The 18,163-nt window shown below is 51.2% G+C and overlaps 1 protein-coding gene across 1 annotated transcript; it reads right to left on the bottom strand.

The window, feature by feature from the left end:
- Positions 1–4,219: 4,219 nt before the first annotated feature.
- On the bottom strand, positions 4,220–5,448 carry LOC119368532. Its single transcript, XM_037633769.1, has one exon. The coding sequence runs from the start codon at positions 4,908–4,910 to the stop codon at positions 4,602–4,604; it is 309 nt and encodes a 102-aa protein (XP_037489666.1). The 5' UTR covers positions 4,911–5,448; the 3' UTR covers positions 4,220–4,601.
- Positions 5,449–18,163: the final 12,715 nt, after the last annotated feature.

Raw genomic sequence — 18,163 nt, 5'->3', positions numbered from 1 at the left:
TGGATACCCATGTTGGCTCCCACATGCTCCTCGATGATCTCATCGGATGAACCACGATGTCGAGGATTGAAGCAACCCCGTATACAATTCCCTTTGTCAATCGGTACGTTACATGCCCGAGATTCAATCGTCGGTATCCCAATACCTCGTTTAATCTCGTTACCGGCAAGTCACTTTACTCGTACCGTAATGCATGATCCCGTGACCAGACACTTGGTCACTTTGAGCTTATTATGATGATGCATTACCGAGTGGGCCTAGAGATACCTCTCCGTCATACGGAGTGACAAATCCCAGTCTCGATCTGTGTCAACCCAACAGACACTTTCGGAGATACCCGTAGTATACCTTTATAGTCACCCAGTTACGTTGTGACGTTTGGTACACCCAAAGCACTCCTGCGGTATCCGGGAGTTACACGATCTCATGGTCTAAGGAAAAGATACTTGACATTGGAAAAGCTCTAGCAAATGAACTACACGATCTTGTGCTTTGCTTAGGATTGGGTCTTGTCCATCACGTCAATCTCCTAATGATGTGATCCCGTTATCAATGACATCCAATGTCCATAGTCAGGAAACCATGACTATATGTTGATCAACGGGCTAGTCAACTAGAGGCTCACTAGGGACATGTTGTGGTCTATGTATTCACACATGTATTACGATTTCCGGATAACACAATTATAGCATGAATAAAAGACAATTATCATGAACAAAGAAATATAATAATAACCATTTTATTATTGCCTCTAGGGCATATTTCCAACAGGCGCTTAGAAAAATACGATGCTTGTTCTTCGAGCTAGTCTTTCTGGCTACAATCCTCTTCGAAATTGTTCACCTCGCCAGAGCCTCGACGAAGATTCAGGATGACTCTTTGGGGTGACGAAGTTAGAGTTTATAGTCATGCGTGCATTATGACGAGATTTGGTGCGAGACGCTTCTGATAGACTCATTGGTTAAAAAACGACAAGTCCAGAGCGGCGGCAGTTCTAGGGCGCTAGTCTTTATGGGCATGTGCACGAAGACTTACCGACTTTCATCGACAAGGTCATGTGGGCCCAGGCAGGTGAGCGATGATAGTCGTCAGCATGTCGACGAATCGTCATGGCGGCAATTATGGTCATACAATGGTCTAAAGACCTTGATACAATTTTTATCATGTTTGAGCTGCTTTGTACTTTTGACGAAGTTTATTGATAGATCCACAATATTTTCTGGGAAAAAGAGAAGTGCGAGAATAAAGTACACTTAGCCAGGAAGAAACCAAATTTAAACAACTAGTTCGTGGCACTTCGACCACTAAGGGGTCAAAAGTTAAATTTACTCTGCTCATTTTACCAACACTAAGAGGTGAAGCACACTTCAGCGTCGGTCGTTTTCAGTTTCTTCTTATACGTTCACTACGTGCTACGCCTGCGCGTTGCGTGCCACGCCAGTTCCGCTCCCGGTTCCGATGATTAGAGCAAGTAAGAGCATCTATAGTGCTGTGCGGGATTTTGTAAATCCCATCCCTCAAATGTCTGTGGACGCTGGTCATGCCTTAAATTAGCCATTCCGCATCTGTGTCTCTCATATTTTGACCGCTAGATCCATATCAAGCATGCAAAGAGAATCGTACGTACTACATACTATTTACTACCCTAACTAATCTTCATCGTCGGAGATGTCCACAAAGACGGTGTTGGGCGCCGGCTGGACGGCCGAGTAGGAGGGCTCCGAAATCCTTCTCCTGCTCGATCTCATCCATGTAAGCGAGCATTTTCGACTCCTCTGCGACCTGTTGCGCCTCCATCTTCTACCGGCTACGACGTCTAGCTTTCGCAGCCGACTCCGAGCGGAGGGAATCGAGAATGGCATGCTGCTCCGCCTACAGATCCGTGTCACCAGCGTCCCCCACTTCCTCCTCCTCAACCTCCTTCTCCGTCGGTCGACTTAAATAGCTGGGCTACGCAATACGTGGCTCCTCCTTCAGGTGTGCTGGTGGCAGTGAGGAGCTACGGGAGCACATCGACCGCTCGATCATGAGATTGATATGTTGTTGGAACTCCTCGTCCATCATCGCCATCTCCACGAGGAGGCATGGCTGCTATGGCGGCTGGTCCTCCCCATCACCAGAGGAGATGGTGCTCTCCTTCTCAGAGGTGCCGATATTCGTGGAGGTCGAGGGCCCCTGAGCGGCGGGAGCGGGACAAGATCCGGAGCCACCGCCGCCGCCTACTGGTGCGGAGAACCAGGACTTCAACATGGTGTGGATCAAGACGGCGCCAGAACAGAGATGAGTGGCGGCAGCAGGCTAAGATCTGAAGCCACCGCCGCCTGCTAGTGCGGAGGACCATGACATCGACATGATGTGGATCTGGACGGCGCCGGAGTAGAGATGAGCGGAGAAGAAAATGAGTGGGGGTGGTGTTGTGTGGACTGCGATGGAGCCCTGCTTAAATATGCATGGCTAGGCCACGCGGACGGATCAGAAGCCACGGAAAGCAGGCTTCAATGCAACGCAGCAGATGGAGTAGGCTTCTCAGTCGCCGTGTCGACATTGAAGCGGCACCGCCCGCTCGTCCAATCGCATCGCTCTGACCAACATCAATACCGTGGAGTCACGTCCGCTCTGAAGCAGCGCTGATTGACATGAATACGTGACAACCGCTTCGCACGAACAAGGGTTTTTGGGGCGAGGTCTTTGGGTCGGACCAAATAGGCGGATGCATACGTGGCGACGGTCCGAATGTCTGCAAAGCCCATCTAATTTACGTTCGCGGGTCCGCGGACGGGAGGAGTATCTCGGTCCGGACGGTTTGAAGGTCCGCGGTAGAGATGTCCTGGGTACGAAATTGTCAACGAGTCACTCTATCTCGACATGCGTGCCGTGTCCGCGCGTAGGCTGCGCACGCAGCTGGACGACAGCGACACCGAACCGACGCACGCAGCTGCGTTGCTACGTGGGGCGCGTCGCCAACAGCAGCAGCGAGCCGGCCGGGCCACCGGGCACTGTAGGGGAGACGGGCATCGTCGGCAAACAGTTGCGAGCTTGCGAGGACATGAAACAAACACGACGCCAGCCGCTCCATCACACTAATTAATTAAGCTAAGCTGAACAAGCCCCGCAACGGCGACGGCCGGGCAGAGGCCTGCGTTGGATCGTCCCTGTCGACGCTGACAAGAGCTGATGGATTGATGGTTGAGGATTAGATTTGTGTGGGTGATCGGGGAGGCAATCGCACGCACGGAATCCCCGTGTCAAGCGTCAAATCGCGTCAAGACACTGATGGGATACTTACAAAATCGCATCACTTCCTAAATTAACTTTGGCCATTGGCCAGGCCAAGCAGGCTCTCTGTTTCCGTCGGTTTGCTGCAGAGCTCTGGGTTCGTTGGGATTAATCATCCTGTAACCTCTGCAGGAAGCATGAAAACCCCAAATGCCTAGAGTTGGTCGGCGGTAGTAATAATAAGTTTATAAAAGCACACTCTGTTTATTCCTCCGTCAAGAAATATAAGCGTTTAGAACACTACTTTAATGATCTGAACGCTCTTAAATTTTTTTACAGAGGGAGTACTCTTTCACTCTTGCATTTGCATTCTAAGCTCTTGATACTCTGTTATCGAAAGGCAGTATACTAACTTAGGAATTGTACTGAAGAAATGGGAGTGAAGACGTGGTAATTCAAAGACGAATCATCACAACCCAAAAATGATAGTGCTCCAAAATTTAGTGCTCAAAGTGCGCTCGCCAATGGAGGCGATCGATCGATTGATGCGTTCATCATTCTTGTTTGAACCAAAAAAATGTGTTCATCACATCCCAGCCTTTTGTGGACTACTTTCTCCTAGTATCTTCCTCGAGAAGGCTCCCTGCAATCCATTCCCTTCCTTTCTGGAACGATGCCGTATTCTTCAATCCACAGCCATTTTCGTACTCACGCACTCCATTTTCTTCGGAAACGTTTGACAGAATAATAAGGAAACTCAGTGCTGGTAACAACTTTACAGCCCTTTGGCAGAACAATAAGGAAAATCAATGTAAGGTGAACTTTTGCTCCGTGTGATCTCAGGCAAGATCATGCGAGGATATCGTCAACATGTCAACATAATGAAGCGGAGAAGAACAAAAAAGGAATGCAGCAAGGAAAATCAGTGTGAGGTGAAGGTTTGGTGGGTGTGATCTGAGGCAAGATCATGTGAGAATATGGTGTCAATATATGAACACATTGCTGGAGCAAGCAAACAAAGAAGTATATACTCATATATCTATCTCTTTCAACCAACAGAATGGCCTTGCTGTCCACTTCACAAACCAATCAAGGGCACAAGAAAATAAGGGCAAAAGACAAGCAGCAAAAAGGTAGCTAGCTAGTAGTAGGAAAGAAGAAGAAGAAGAAGAAGAAAAATCAGGGGGAAAAAGAAGAAAGGGAAGCAGAAGGGAACAGCAATACTACGAGCTCCTATCCTCTCTTCTCCTTCCCATTCTTCTCCTCCTCCGCTCGCGCTCGCCGTCGCTCGGCCACCGCCGGCGACGGTGCCAGTATACGGACCGACGGACGCTACGAGGTCCAGAGCTAACGGGTGATTAGCAAGCTAGCTAGCTCGTACGTACTCATCTGTTGTGCAGCGGGTTGGGCCCCGTCGGCACGCGCCGCTTGTCGCCGTCCACCAGCCCGACGCCGTCGCCGGCGCGCCACCGCCGGCCCAGCCCGATGCTGACGAGGCCCTCCACCAGCACGTCGAACGCGCTCCTCCGCGGGCCGTCGCCGCCGCTGTCGTCAGCGCTCACGCTCGCGCCGCGAGGCAGCCCTTCGCTCGCCGCTGCCAGCGGCCCCGGGCGCGCCGACTCGGCGCACGCGGCGGCGAGGAGCAGCAGGCACGCGAGGAGCGCCGCGCGTGACCACCGCCGCTGCCTCCCCATACGGCGCGGCCGATCGATCCACGGCCGGCGCGAGCGCGGCGCGGCGAGCACTCAAGCAAGCAAGCAAGCAAGAAGCTTAAGTAACAAGTGAATGTTTTGGCGTGTGGGAGCGGAGGAGGAGCTGGGTGGCTGGGCGGTGGAGTGGAGTCAAAGAGCGGTAAAAGCCGGAGGAGAGGCTAGCGGGAGGGGATTTATGTAGGTGGGGGTGTCAATGGCAATGGCAATGGTGGTGGCATGTTGCACCCATGCGTCCACGGCAGGCCAGGCCTGCATGGGGGCCAGCGCGCGCGGGGATGCCACCAAACCGCATTTAAGGATCTTCAATTCGCTGCTTCCTCCCTGCCACTGCCTCAGCTCACCTCTGCTCACCTGTCTATAGCGAGAGACACACACACACACAGAGGGAGACGCCCGCACAAAGGCCGCCACGCTTTTCTCCCTCAGATCAGATGGATGGATGGAAAAGGTGGGGATGAAATGGAAAGTTTGGTGAGCAGGGCCGGCCGGGGGCTCATGCTCATGCTCTTCTCCCACTGCACACTCACACTCACACTCACACTCGTCTAGTCTCTCTCCCTCTCTCTCTCCAAGGATTATTATGGCTTATGAGGGAGGAGGCGTCAACTTGGCACCACGGTGGTACCGTAAAAGGCGCAGCATTACGGCGAGCAGAATGATTCTCCCCATGATCTATTCCTACGTGCATGTACTACGCTCCCAGGACCCAATCAAGCTAATCAAGCAATTATCTGCACGCCCGTAAAACGCACGATGTGTATGAGCTACATTTAGTACTAGGCCAGGTCGTCGACTTTATTGTCGTGTGCTCGCTGCAGTGTCGCTAGCTGGACGGCGTATGTACGTCGAGGCGGTGTACGTAACTGTAGCGTAGTATAGTACTCCTTTCGTTTGGTCAGTACGTGGTACTGTGTACAGTATGGTCCGGGTGGGGTGGGGTGGAGCGAGGCACGGTCAAAACGGGCTTTCGAAAGTCCCTGCGGATTGTTGCCACATGCCCCATGCCACTTCTCGGCCTTTTGGGTGCCAATAAATATACGACCATCATGCTTCATAAATGGAGAGAGAGAGAGAGACGCACCCGGAGCCGGAGGGACAAAGTTCTATGGCCACCCCGGCCGGCCGGTCATTTTTGCTTGCGGTAGAAGCATGTACTTCGTACTCCTACGTACGTAACCCCGATGAGAGAGAGAGAGGGAAAGGGAGAAGACGTGGCGTAGACCAGCAAGAAAAAACGTCAAGGTCGAAAAGGAGAGCTGCTCGTTTGGGGTAGCTTGGTTCCATGATGGAGTAAGTAAAAGATGGGTAGGGGACAAACGGGCCGGGGCCAGGGAGAGAAGGGTTGCATCTGCATGCGTTCAGAGAGACAGCAAAGAGGAAGAAACGGAGGGTGGTGGCGACCTTAGCCGCTGAAAACAGTTCAGAGACGGACGAACGAGGCCGGCCTTCTTCCACCTCCTCCGGGCTGCTTCCGTCCGTCCGTCCGTGTCTCCGGCCGAACCGAACCGAACCCCAACCACCTCCACCCAGGTTGGGCCTTTATGGCGCCCTGGCTTGGCCGGAAGCGTATCGGTATCTGGTCCTGGTCCTGGCCGGCCGGTCCTACGACGAGTCTGCGTACGCAGGCACGCACGCAGGCTAACGACATGCACATACGTACGTACGCTACTGTGTGGTCGTGTTATTGTGTGGTACTCCTGCTGTCGCCCTACGGCCTCCACTCGTACGCACATCGATCGGGACACGACCCTGCTTGCCCAATGCTAATGTAGAGTAGCAGTAGCTGCCGATGCCGATGACACATGACAGTAGTGGAGTTGAGCAAGATCAGCGGCGGCAGGCTCTTTGCCCAAAGAACCATGAGGATTTGTCATTTTAAATTAGGGATGAAAATGAAGTGGAAAGTTTTTGCTTTTACATAGGAAAAATGAAAACCTAGAGGAAATATGAAAATGAAAACGGAAATGAAAATGGAATTTTTATGCGGAAACGGAAACAAAAACGGAACGGTGTTTTTCGGTGGAACAAACATGGAAACAGAATGTCGGTGTACTAAAGTAGGTACACTCCTTTGTACCCCTTACTTGTGCACGGGCAGTCAGAGCCACGCCCGCGGCCACACTTAGCAGGGCAGAGGGAGGAGTCAAAGCCGCAAGATGGTCAAAGCAACGCCAAGACAGAGACACGGAGAGCAAGAGGGCGAGGTGGACTCCCCAGCAAGACCCTTGCCGGGGTGGCCTCTACAGCCCCGGCTAAGGCCTTGCCGGGGCAGCTTGCACAACGCCAGCGGAGCGCGCCACCCTTGAGCCCCAGGTTTTCCCACACCACCAACCACGTTGGGACCAGGGCTCGGGAGGCGCCTCCTTAATGGCAATGCAGATCTTTGTGAAGACAAGAAGCACCCCAAATCAGATGAGTATTAGAAGACGACAAACCTCGGCGAGATCCTTGCCGAGGAAACCCACAAGACCTCCGGCAAGATCCTTGCCGGGGACGACCACAACGCCACGGCAAGGCCCTTGCCAAGGACATCCGCGGGGCCACAGCCAGGCCCACGCCCGCCAAGTTTCCACCACCGCTCCCATGCAGCTGCCAGCCCACCAGCTGGGCAGGCACCTGCGTGTCGACGTGAGGCTTCCAAGCCAACTCAGCGCATGCTTATGTGGTGGCATGCAAATCTTCGTGAAAGCCCTACCACCGCGCCACCTCAGCAGCCTGCCAGCCTACATGGCGCTGACCGCCTCACTGGCCCGGGCGCGTGTCGAAGCAGGGCGAGGCGGCGGTAAAGTGAGGGGGACACCTAAGGGGCACATTCAATGCGTCTTGTCCCGTAATAGCTAAGCGATAAGCTTAGCCATTGTACTCCGATGCCACCTCCCGTGTGCCACTGTGGCGATCCCCTTGACTATAAAAGGAGGCCCAAGGCATCCAGGAGGAGGATTGGGACCCTTGGACAAGTTACGCTCATCGTAGCTAGCTCAAGAACTTCAAGAACACAAATATACACACAAAAGCAGGACTAGGGTATTACGCATCCTTGCGGCCCGAACCTGGGTAAACGACCTGAGTGCTTGTGCTGACTGCTGATCCCGCTCTTCTCATGACCCCGCTCCCCGCAACCGCAGTAGGGATTCCCGTGATCCCATAGGTGTCGTTTCCACCGACATCTTTGGCGCGCCAGGTAGGGGAAGGCGGTCGTGAGAATCTGGTTCGGCCGTCGGCCCAGCAGTTCTCTCTCGCCATGGTTTCCAAGAAAGAAGGCGACCAAGCGAGCAACACCGTCAACAGATGCAGCAAGCGTTCGCACGACGACAGGAAAGCTAAGTCATGCAAAAACTCTGAGTAATTCCTTTTTATATAAGGTTATCCTCCTCGGAGGTCTTTCCTTTGTATAAGAAACCTGCACGCGGTGGGGCCCTTCCATTATTGGGAACGCCCTTCCTCTATTTTGATTCCGCTCAACAGATTGAGCGGCTGCGTCGAGAACGGCAGGGTGACCTTCCGCTATTGGCAACGCTCTCGCTCTGTCTCGAGTCCGCTCGACAATTCGAGCGGCCGCGCTGAGAACGGCAAGGTGGTTCGCACGGCAGCAAGCACACCCTGCCGGCCGCTAAAGGATTCGTCCTTCAAAGCGTTGCGATTTGTGTTTACGCGCCGGCAAGACTGCTCAATTGGCGTAGGGTGGACATACAAGGAGGGGTTGAACAGGAAAATAATATGCATCGATTTAAAACACTGCAGAGTTATATTACATCAATTGTTGCTGCGGTTCTAACTAAAGATATGAATTGTGTTGGTCAAGAACCTGCAGCGGCAACAAGAAGCAGGGTGCTTATGAAGGAAATATGCCCTAGAGGCAATAATAAAGTTATTATTTATTTCCTTATATCATGATAAATGTTTATTATTCATGCTAGAATTGTATTAACCGGAAACATAATACATGTGTGAATACATAGACAAACATAGTGTCACTAGTATGCCTCTACTTGAGTAGCTCGTTGATCAAAGATGGTTGTGTTTCCTAACCATAGACATGAGTTGTCATTTGATTAACGGGATCACATCATTAGGAGAATGATGTGATTGACTTGACCCATTCCGTTAGCTTAGCACTTGATCGTTTAGTATGTTGCTATTGCTTTCTTCATGACTTATACATGTTCCTACAACTATAAGATTATGCAACTCCCGTTTACCGGAGGAACACTTTGTGTTGGGGATATAACTATTTGTAAGCCGCCCAGGAGGGGCCGGGTTACGCAAAGAAGGTTTACCAGAAAGAAGCCCAAGGCCAAGCATGAAGATGGCGGTTCAATAAAGGGCTTAAGGCCCAGAGGCGACTTAAGGCCCGTTGTAGTAAACCGTCATAATGGCATGACTTGTATCATAAGGTATGTTTAACTAGTCACCGAGCCGGATACTATGTATAAGCCGGCCAGGACTCTGTAAGCCGCAGGGCATCAACCCGTGTATATAAGGGGACGACCTGATGGCGGCTTAGGGCAAGAAACAACTGATCGAGAACCGGGCATAGCGTATCTCGCTCCCTGGTCATCGAAACATCAATACCAACCCAACTAGACGTAGGCCTTACCTTCACCGTAAGGGGCCGAACTAGTATAAACCCTCTCGTGTCCTTTGTCCCGCTTAACCCCTTCAAGCTTCTAAGTCCTTTCACGAGGACACCTGACGTGACTATTCCACGACAGTTGGCGCCCACCGTGGGGCCAGCGCACGGTGGATTTGAGTTCTTGAAGGGCAACTTTGAAGGGCTCAAGGGATACGTAACGGGCCGGATGACCAAGAGTCGTCGCGGTAAGATCTACATCGACGACGAAGGCTGGGGCCCCGACACCGGCTCAATTGAGTACGGGTACCGGGTCCCCTTCGGCGGAATCGACGTCTTCATCGATCGGATCGGAGAGCCGGGACCTAAGCCGTACAGCGGCACCGACCTCATCGAGACGGCTCAGCGTGCGAGGAAGACCCGGGCTCAACCCGTCATGAAGCGTGCTTTCGTGGGCTGCATCCACGGAGTGGAACTTTCCAAAGGATATGAAGATGATGGTGAGACGGCCGACCTCTCAGACGGTGATTCGTCCACCGGTTCAACGGATTCATTGTATTAGGTGCAAGACGGCGTGCTAGGGGGTTGTTCCGATGGCATCAGTATTCCGGACCCCCATGAGCCGCCAAGATGGGCAGGAATCTTCATGGCTGGGACTCAGCCTGACGCTAACTCTACGGCTGCTGCAGCGATAACATCCGGAATAGGGACAGCCGGGGCAGGTGGCCCTGTGCGCCCGCCGGCTCAGGTGCTGATAGAGCTCATGGACAAGCTTACGGCCCTGTTAACCGCCACGGTGATCCTTGTGAACAAAGATGAGCATGATGTAGAGGTGGCACAGGTGTGTGAGGAGATAGCACAGGCCAAGGAGGCCTTGGCAGCTGAGGATACTAGACTAGCTACCGAGCAGGCGGCTCTCGACGCCCGGGCACAGTGGTTGCAGTCCAAAGCTTACCAGCTCATGATGAGCTTAAACGCGTCCAATGAGGTAATGAGGAGGAGACATCAGAAGACTCAGTCCCATTTACCTCCGAATTACGACCCTCGGGTTCTTTTTGCTACACCCGGTGCCGACCCAAGTAACCCGCCGGAGGCCAATCAACTTATGACAGCCGGAACAGGAGGGCCGACTCAGCCTCGAGAGATGGCACCACCTCACGTGAGCATGCCACCGCCGCGTTATGTGTCGGTTCCACCAGGTCACTTTTCCAACCCCATGGAGAACCTAATCGCAGCTTCAACGCATTTGGCGGCTCTTCCTATGGACGGTGATGACCCGGCGGCAGTGGAGACCCGGAGAGTCAGAGAACTCCTCCAGACGGCCTTAGCTCAGCAAGAGACCTATTCTTACAGTCGGGACAGGATTCATTCAACTCCCCCACCTTGGTTAGCACCGCCTCGCCAGAACCCGAGCCCGAGTTACAGCAGGCACATGGAGTCGGAAGCTTTGTCAAGCAACGCCCAACGCCATAACCAGCCTGGTGGCTATAATCCGGTACAAGATCAAATACGTCAGGAGAACGAGCGGGCGACTCAGTTAGCGGCCCAACAGACCGCACATCAAGATTTTCCAGAGTATGCGACGACTTCCATTGAGGCAGGAATAGCCACTAGAACCGGTGGTGTTCCTTGCCTAGTTTCGGCTTTGCGTAATGTGCGGTTGCCCAAGGACTTCAAGGGACCTCGAAAGGTGCCGAATTACACGGCCGACTTACAGCCTGGAGCATGGATCGAGAGTTATGAGATGGCCATGGAGCTGTTGGAAGTCAGTGACGCGGCAATGGATAAATACTTCACCATGATGCTAGATGGAACGGCCCGGTCTTGGTTAAAGGGTTTGCCACCCAATTCCATTGGTTCATGGGAAGAATTAAAAGCCTGCTTCATCCAAAACTTCAAAGACACCTGTAAGCAATCTATGTTGATCGTGGACTTGACGAATTGTAAGCAGGTGGAAGGTGAATCCACCACCCATTGGGTGCGCCGGGTCAAGGAGATAATTCATTCATCTGACAAGATGGATGCCGGTTTTGCAGTCCTTATGTTGGAGAAGAATTGCAGCTTTGAGCCACTAAGGCAGAAACTGGGGCGCCTTAAACGTGACTGCAATGATATGGGTACGCTGATGGCGGCCTTAGTCAAATATGCCGATTCTGATAGTACCAAGGATCCCGCGTCTGACGATGAGAAGACAGGGAAGGGAAAAAGGAGCGGCAATGGAAAGGGTCAACAACATAACCCGGGAAACCAAAGCGGCAATAAGCGCAAGGCGGACGGTAACCTGGAGTTTGTGGCCAATGCCAACACGCGGGGTAACAATAAGAGATATAAGGGTAAGCCGCCTCGGTCCTGCGGGTCAGCCCATCTCTTGAGCAGCTACTCAATGAACCCAGCCCAAAACACGGCACCCGAGAGCACCCCGCCACACACCTATGGAAGGATTGCGCGATCATGAAGGCATTTAAAAATTCCAACACCTTCGATGGTAGTCATAGGTCTGGTGGCGGCTCAGGGGCTGGCGGCTTTCATGGCCCGGGCGATGGCTCAAATTCTGGTTTTCAGGGGCATCCAGGTGGTAATAATCAGCAGCAGTCTGGTCAAGGAGGGCAGCAGCAGCAGCAGTCGGGCTATCAAAGCCATCCGAAGCAGTTGAATGGTGGGCAGTATCACGTGTTTACCACTAGTTTGTGCAAACGTGACCAAAAGGTTCATAAGAGGGCCGTGAATTCTGTTGAACCGGCAATTCCTCGTTATTTGAGGTGGTCAGAGCAGCCCATTATATGGAGCAGAGAGGATCACCCTCCACGGGTCAATAATTCGGGTCAGTTAGCCTTGGTGGTGGCACCCCATGTTGGTGGATATAAATTCACTAAGGTACTCATGGACGGCGGTAGCAGCATCAATATCCTCTACTACGAGACCTTTCAGCGCATGGGGTTGACTGAGAAGAATTTGAGAACATCCAACACTATTTTCCATGGGGTGGTTCCGGGTAAGTCGGCTTACCCAGTTGGTAAGGTTGAATTGGAGGTGGCCTTTGGAGATGAGTACGACTCCAGGGCTGAGAAATTGACGTTTGAAGTGGTTAAAATCAGGAGTCCATATCACGCTCTGTTTGAGCGACCGGCTTATGCTAAATTCATGGCACGACCATGTTACGTTTACTTACAGCTCAAGATGCCGGGTTACAAGGGCACCATTACTGTACATGGGAGTCGAAAGGTGGCCTTAGAATGCGAAGAAGGCGACGCGGCTTATGCTGAATCTGCCTGTGCTACGGAGGAGCTCAAATTTTATCAAGACAATGTTGACCCGGCAGATATGACCTCCCTCAAGAAACCAACTACTGAGCATGACCCGGCGTTGAAGTTTAAATCGGCCGCTGAGACAAAGCTTGTTGACTTTACCCCAGGAGATGCTTCTAAGCAGTTCAGTATCAGTGCCAATTTGGATCCTATATAGGAAAGCGCGCTCATCGAGTTCATCCGTAAGAACCGGGACATCTTTGCATGGAAACCTTCTGACATGCCGGGTGTACCGAGGGAACTCGCTGAGCACACTCTCAATATTGATCCAAAGTACAAGCCGGTCAGGCAGTTTCTCCGACGGTTCAACGAGGAGAGACAGAAGGCTATTGGGGAAGAGGTTGCCCGGCTCTTAGCGGCCAGGTTTATTGTTGAGGTTTTTCACCCGAAATGGTTGGCTAACACGGTGTTAGTACTCAAGAAGAACGACACTTGGCGGATGTGTGTGGATTACACGGACTTAAACAAGGCTTGTCCGGCTGATCCCTTTGCTCTCCCCCGTATTGATCAAATTATTGATGCTACGGTGGGTTGTGAACGTTTGAGCTTCCTGGATGCTTACTCTGGTTATCATCAGATCAAAATGGCAGTTAAGGACCAGGAGAAGACGGCTTTCATCACTCCGTTTGGAGCCTTCTGTTATGTATCTATGCCGTTCGGACTCAAAAGTGCCCAGGCGACTTATCAGCGGTGTGTGCAGAACTATTTTCACAATCAAATTGGGCATAATGTTCATGCTTACGTGGATGACATTGTGGTGAAGTCCAGAGAAAAGGAAACCTTGATATCTGACTTGAAAGAGACCTTTGATAATCTCCGGGTTTACAAGATGATGCTTAACCCGGCCAAGTGTGTGTTTGGTGTACCTGTAGGCAAGCTCTTAGGCTTTCTGGTGTCAAACAGAGGCATTGAAGCTAATTCGGAGAAGATCAAGGCGATTACCTCTCTGGCTAAACCGGCTTGCATCAATGACGCTCAGCGACTGGTGGGTCATGTTGCCGCTTTAAGCCGGTTCATAAGCCGGTTAGGTGAGAAGGCCCTTCCGTTATATCAGATGATGAAGAAAACCGACACCTTTGTCTGGAGTGATGTTGCGGATGCTGCCTTTGAAGACTTGAAGAGGCAATTGTCTGAGCCACCGGTTCTTGCGGCTCCCATTGACAGAGAGCCGTTGCTGTTATATGTGGCTGCTAATTCACGAGCGGTCAGTGTTGCCATCGTGGTGGAATGTAAGGAGGCTGGCAAGGAGCATCCGGTTCAATGGCCAGTTTACTATATCAGTGAGGTGCTCATTGAGTCTAAGCAAAGGTATCCACATTGGCAGAAACTCGTTTACGGAGTGTTTATGGCCAACCGGAAGTTGAAGCAGTACTTTCGAAGTCATCCTATAACTGTGGTAAGTTCTGCCCCTTTGGGAGACATCATCCAGATTAGGGAGGCCATAGATGAGTCGCCAAGTGGGCTGTTGAGCTTGGGCCTCATGGTTTGAAGTACATGCCTCGGACTACTATTAAGTCTCGGTCCTTGGTGGACTTTATCAATGATTGGACAGAGTTGCAGGCACCTCAGGAGAAGCCAGATAACACATATTGGACTATTCACTTTGACGGGTCCAGGAAGCTAGAAGGCTCGGGGGCTGGAATTGTTTTAACTTCCCCTCGAGGTGACAAATTTCGTTATGTACTCCGGCTTATGTTCCCATGTACTAACAATGCAGCTGAGTATGAGGCCTTACTTCATGGTCTCCGGATGGCCAAGGAGATGAACTTAAGCCGAGTAAGGTGCCTGGGCGATTCAGATCTCGTCACCCAGCAGGTGTCAAGCAAGTGGGATTCCAAGGATCCTCTCATGGCGGCTTACCGACGTGAAGTAGATGCCGTGGCTAGTCACTTCAAGGGTTATCAAGTGGAGCACATTGACCGAAGGAAGAATGAGGCAGCTGATGCTTTAAGCCGGCTGGGATCCCAACGTAAGCCGGTGCCGCCTAACACCTTTCTTGATGTTTTACATAATCCTTCTGTCAAGGTGCCTACCGAGGAAGAACTAGCGGTGCCAGATCCGGAGGCACAACTAGTGGCAGCTCTTCATGTCATCCCGGATTGGACAGTGCCCTATTTGGCTTACATGACCCGGGGTGAGTTACCTGAGGATGAGACCTTGGCAAGACAAATTGTGAGGCGTTCCAAATCTATGACGATTGTTAACGGCGAGTTACACCATCTAAGTGTCACTGGGGGCGTTTCAACGCTGTGTGTCACCTGCAGAGGGACAAGAGATACTTCATGAGATTCATGGAGGAGATTGTGGTCATCATGCCAGTTCAAAATCTCTTGTTTCCAAGGCTTTCCGTCATGGTTTCTACTGGCTCACGGCTCATGCTGATGTGGAGGATCTAGTCAGTAAATGTGACGGTTGTCAGAAGTTCTCACGACGTGCTCATGTGCCGGCTCAAGAATTAAGGATGATCCCAATTACTTGGCCGTTCGCAGTCTGGGGGCTTGACATGGTTGGACCTTTCAAAAGGTCTAAGGATAAAAAGACACATCTCCTGGTAGCAGTGGATAAATTTCCAAAGTGGGTTGAGGCGGAGCCAGTCAGTAAGTGTGATGCGGTTACAACGGTTCAGTTCATGAAAAAGGTGATCTTTCGTTTTGGTTTCCCACACAGCATTATAACTGATAACGGTACAAATCTCTCCTAGGGAGCCATGGAAGAGTTCTGTCAAAGAGAACATATCCGGCTTGATGTTTCATCTGTTGCTCATCCTCAGTCCAATGGTCAAGCAGAAAGAGCTAATCAGGAGATCCTGAAGGGTATCAAGCCCGGGCTCTTTGTCCCCTTAAAACAGACTCCGGGTTGTTGGGTGGAGGAGTTACCCTCTGTGCTATGGAGCGTCAACACTACACCTAACAGATCCACGGGTTACACACCTTTTTTCATGGTTTATGGAGCAGAAGAAGTTCTGCCAAGTGACATCCGACACGACTCACCCCGCGTGGCGGCTTACGTTGAGGCGGATAACGAAAAGGCTCATCAGGATGCACTTGACTTGTTGGATGAAGAGTGAGACTTGGCCATAGCCCGCTCGGCGATTTACCAACAAGACATGCGCCGCTATCACAGCCGCCGGGTTAGGATCAGAACCTTTCAGGAAGGCGACTTGGTACTCTGGCTCATCCAAGATCAATCTGACATGCACAAGCTATCGCCGCCTTGGGAAGGACCCTTTGTGGTCAGCAAGAATCTAAACAACGGATGGGACCCAATTGCAGGTCACAGGGGCCTTGGACGCCTTAGGAGCCATGATGACAGTTGGCCTATGACAAAATAAGAAGTTCCGGTTCAAATTTTAAACCGGGAGACATATCCCAATTGTTTAAGGTAGCAGCTTATGAAGGGGCCTAATGACATAAGGATGACTGTGCAACAATACTTAAGCCGCTACGAGTATCCAGAACAGTTCAAAAATTCTTAAAATCATGAGAAGCAAGCAAGGCTTACAAATCAGTATCACTTATTTAAACCGGACACCTGGGCAGTTGCGCTTAAAGGCATTTACCAGAAGAAGCCTTCCGGGTGATAGAAACAAGTTTCACAAACGACAGATATTACTCTAGATCAAATTATTGCTCTGAAAGGAAAATTTTCTAGACCTAAAAGCAGGGCAGAGAAGTGCACGCACTCGAAGAGGGTTTCCAAGCAAGGGAAATGAGATCTATTTCTATGCAGGATCAACACAAACACATGCCGCAGCAGTTCTACATAGCTTTTACGATCCAAACAGGGCATTGGAGGTGCAGACTAGCAAGGGTTTGCGTCGGGTGGTGATGAACGCCGACGAACTCAACAGGGTTCCAATGCAGATCTACAGAAAGGGAAGGAGAGGAACTCACGGATTTGGATGAGCTGCGGAGGTTCGCCGTCGATTTCTGGTCAGAGTCAGGTTGATGCAGCGGCCTGAGTCGGTGAAGACGAGGGGTTCGACAGCGGCGGCGGCGGAGCTCGAGAGGAAGCAAGAGGAAGAAGACGACCGAAGGGGGAGAATGGAGAAGACCTAAGTCGTGCCTATTTATAGGGAGAGGATAACTGAGACGGCGCGGGAAACAAGGAGATAAGAATTACTATCCAGCGGCCCCGACGCCTCGATTTTCGAAACAATCAATAAAAGCAGAGATCCCTGGAAGGATACGGTGGAATAAAACATGAGTTTTATTAAAGATGACGTCATGGTGCTTTGACCCGGAACCAGATGATGATGACACGGCGGGTTAAAGTTTTTGCATAGTCAAAAAACTGAAGATTTATGTTTTAAGGTATTTTAAGATTGACATGAACAGGTTAAATCAATCTGGGGCCTAATGTTGGGGATATAACTATTTGTAAGCCGCCCAGGAGGGGCCGGGTTACGCAAAGAAGGTTTACCAGAAAGAAGCCCAAGTCCAAGCATGAAGATGGCGGTTCAATAAAGGGCTTAAGGCCCACAGACGACTTAAGGCCCGTTGTAGTAAACCGCCATAATGGCATGACTTGTATCATAAGGTATATTTAACTAGTCACCGAGCCGGATACTGTGTATAAGCCGGCTGGGACTCTGTAAGCCGCAGGGCATCAACCCGTGTATATAAGGGGATGACCTGATGGCGGCTTAGGGCAAGAAACAACTGATCGATAACCGGGCATAGCGTATCTCGCTCCCTGGTCATCGAAACATCAAACGTCACAACGTAACTGGGTGATTATAAAGGAGCTCTACAGGTGTCTCCGAAGGTACATGTTGAGTTGGCGTATTTCGAGATTAGGATTTGTCACTCCGATTGTCAGAGAGGTATCTTTGGGCCCTCTCGGTAATGTACATCACTATAAGCCTTGCAAGCAATGTAGCTAATGAGTTAGTTGCGGGATGATGCATTACATAACGAGTAAAGAGACTTGTCGGCAACGAGATTGAACTAGGTATTGAGATACTGACAATCGAATCTCGGGCAAGTAACATACCGATGACAAAGGGAACAATGTATATTGTTATGCGGCTTGACCGATAAAGATCTTCGTAGAATATGTAGGAGCCAATATGAGCATCCAGGTTCCCCTATTGGTTATTGACCGGAGACGTGTCTCGGTCATGTCTACATTGTTCTCGAACCCGTAGGGTCCGCACGCTTAAAGTTAGATGACAGTTATATTATGAGTTTATATGTTTTGATGTAGCGAAGGTAGTTCGGAGTCCTGTGTGTGATCACAGACATGACGAGGAGTCTCTAAATGGTCGAGACGTAAAGATCGATATATTGGATGACTATGTTCGGACACCGAAATTGTTTCGGGTGGTTTCGGGCATATACCGGAGTACCGGGGGGTTA

Source organism: Triticum dicoccoides, chromosome 2B (assembly GCF_002162155.2).
Source record: "Triticum dicoccoides isolate Atlit2015 ecotype Zavitan chromosome 2B, WEW_v2.0, whole genome shotgun sequence".
NCBI classification, from domain to species: Eukaryota; Viridiplantae; Streptophyta; class Magnoliopsida; order Poales; family Poaceae; genus Triticum; species Triticum dicoccoides.
The sequence above is the reverse complement of the archived record's forward strand: the minus strand, read 5'-3'. Positions and strand labels throughout refer to the sequence as shown.

Excerpts from the sequence above, each read along its gene's own strand:
- LOC119368532 (XM_037633769.1), bottom strand. The coding sequence starts at position 4,910 with ATGGGGAGGCAGCGGCGGTGGTCACGCGCGGCGCTCCTCGCGTGCCTG.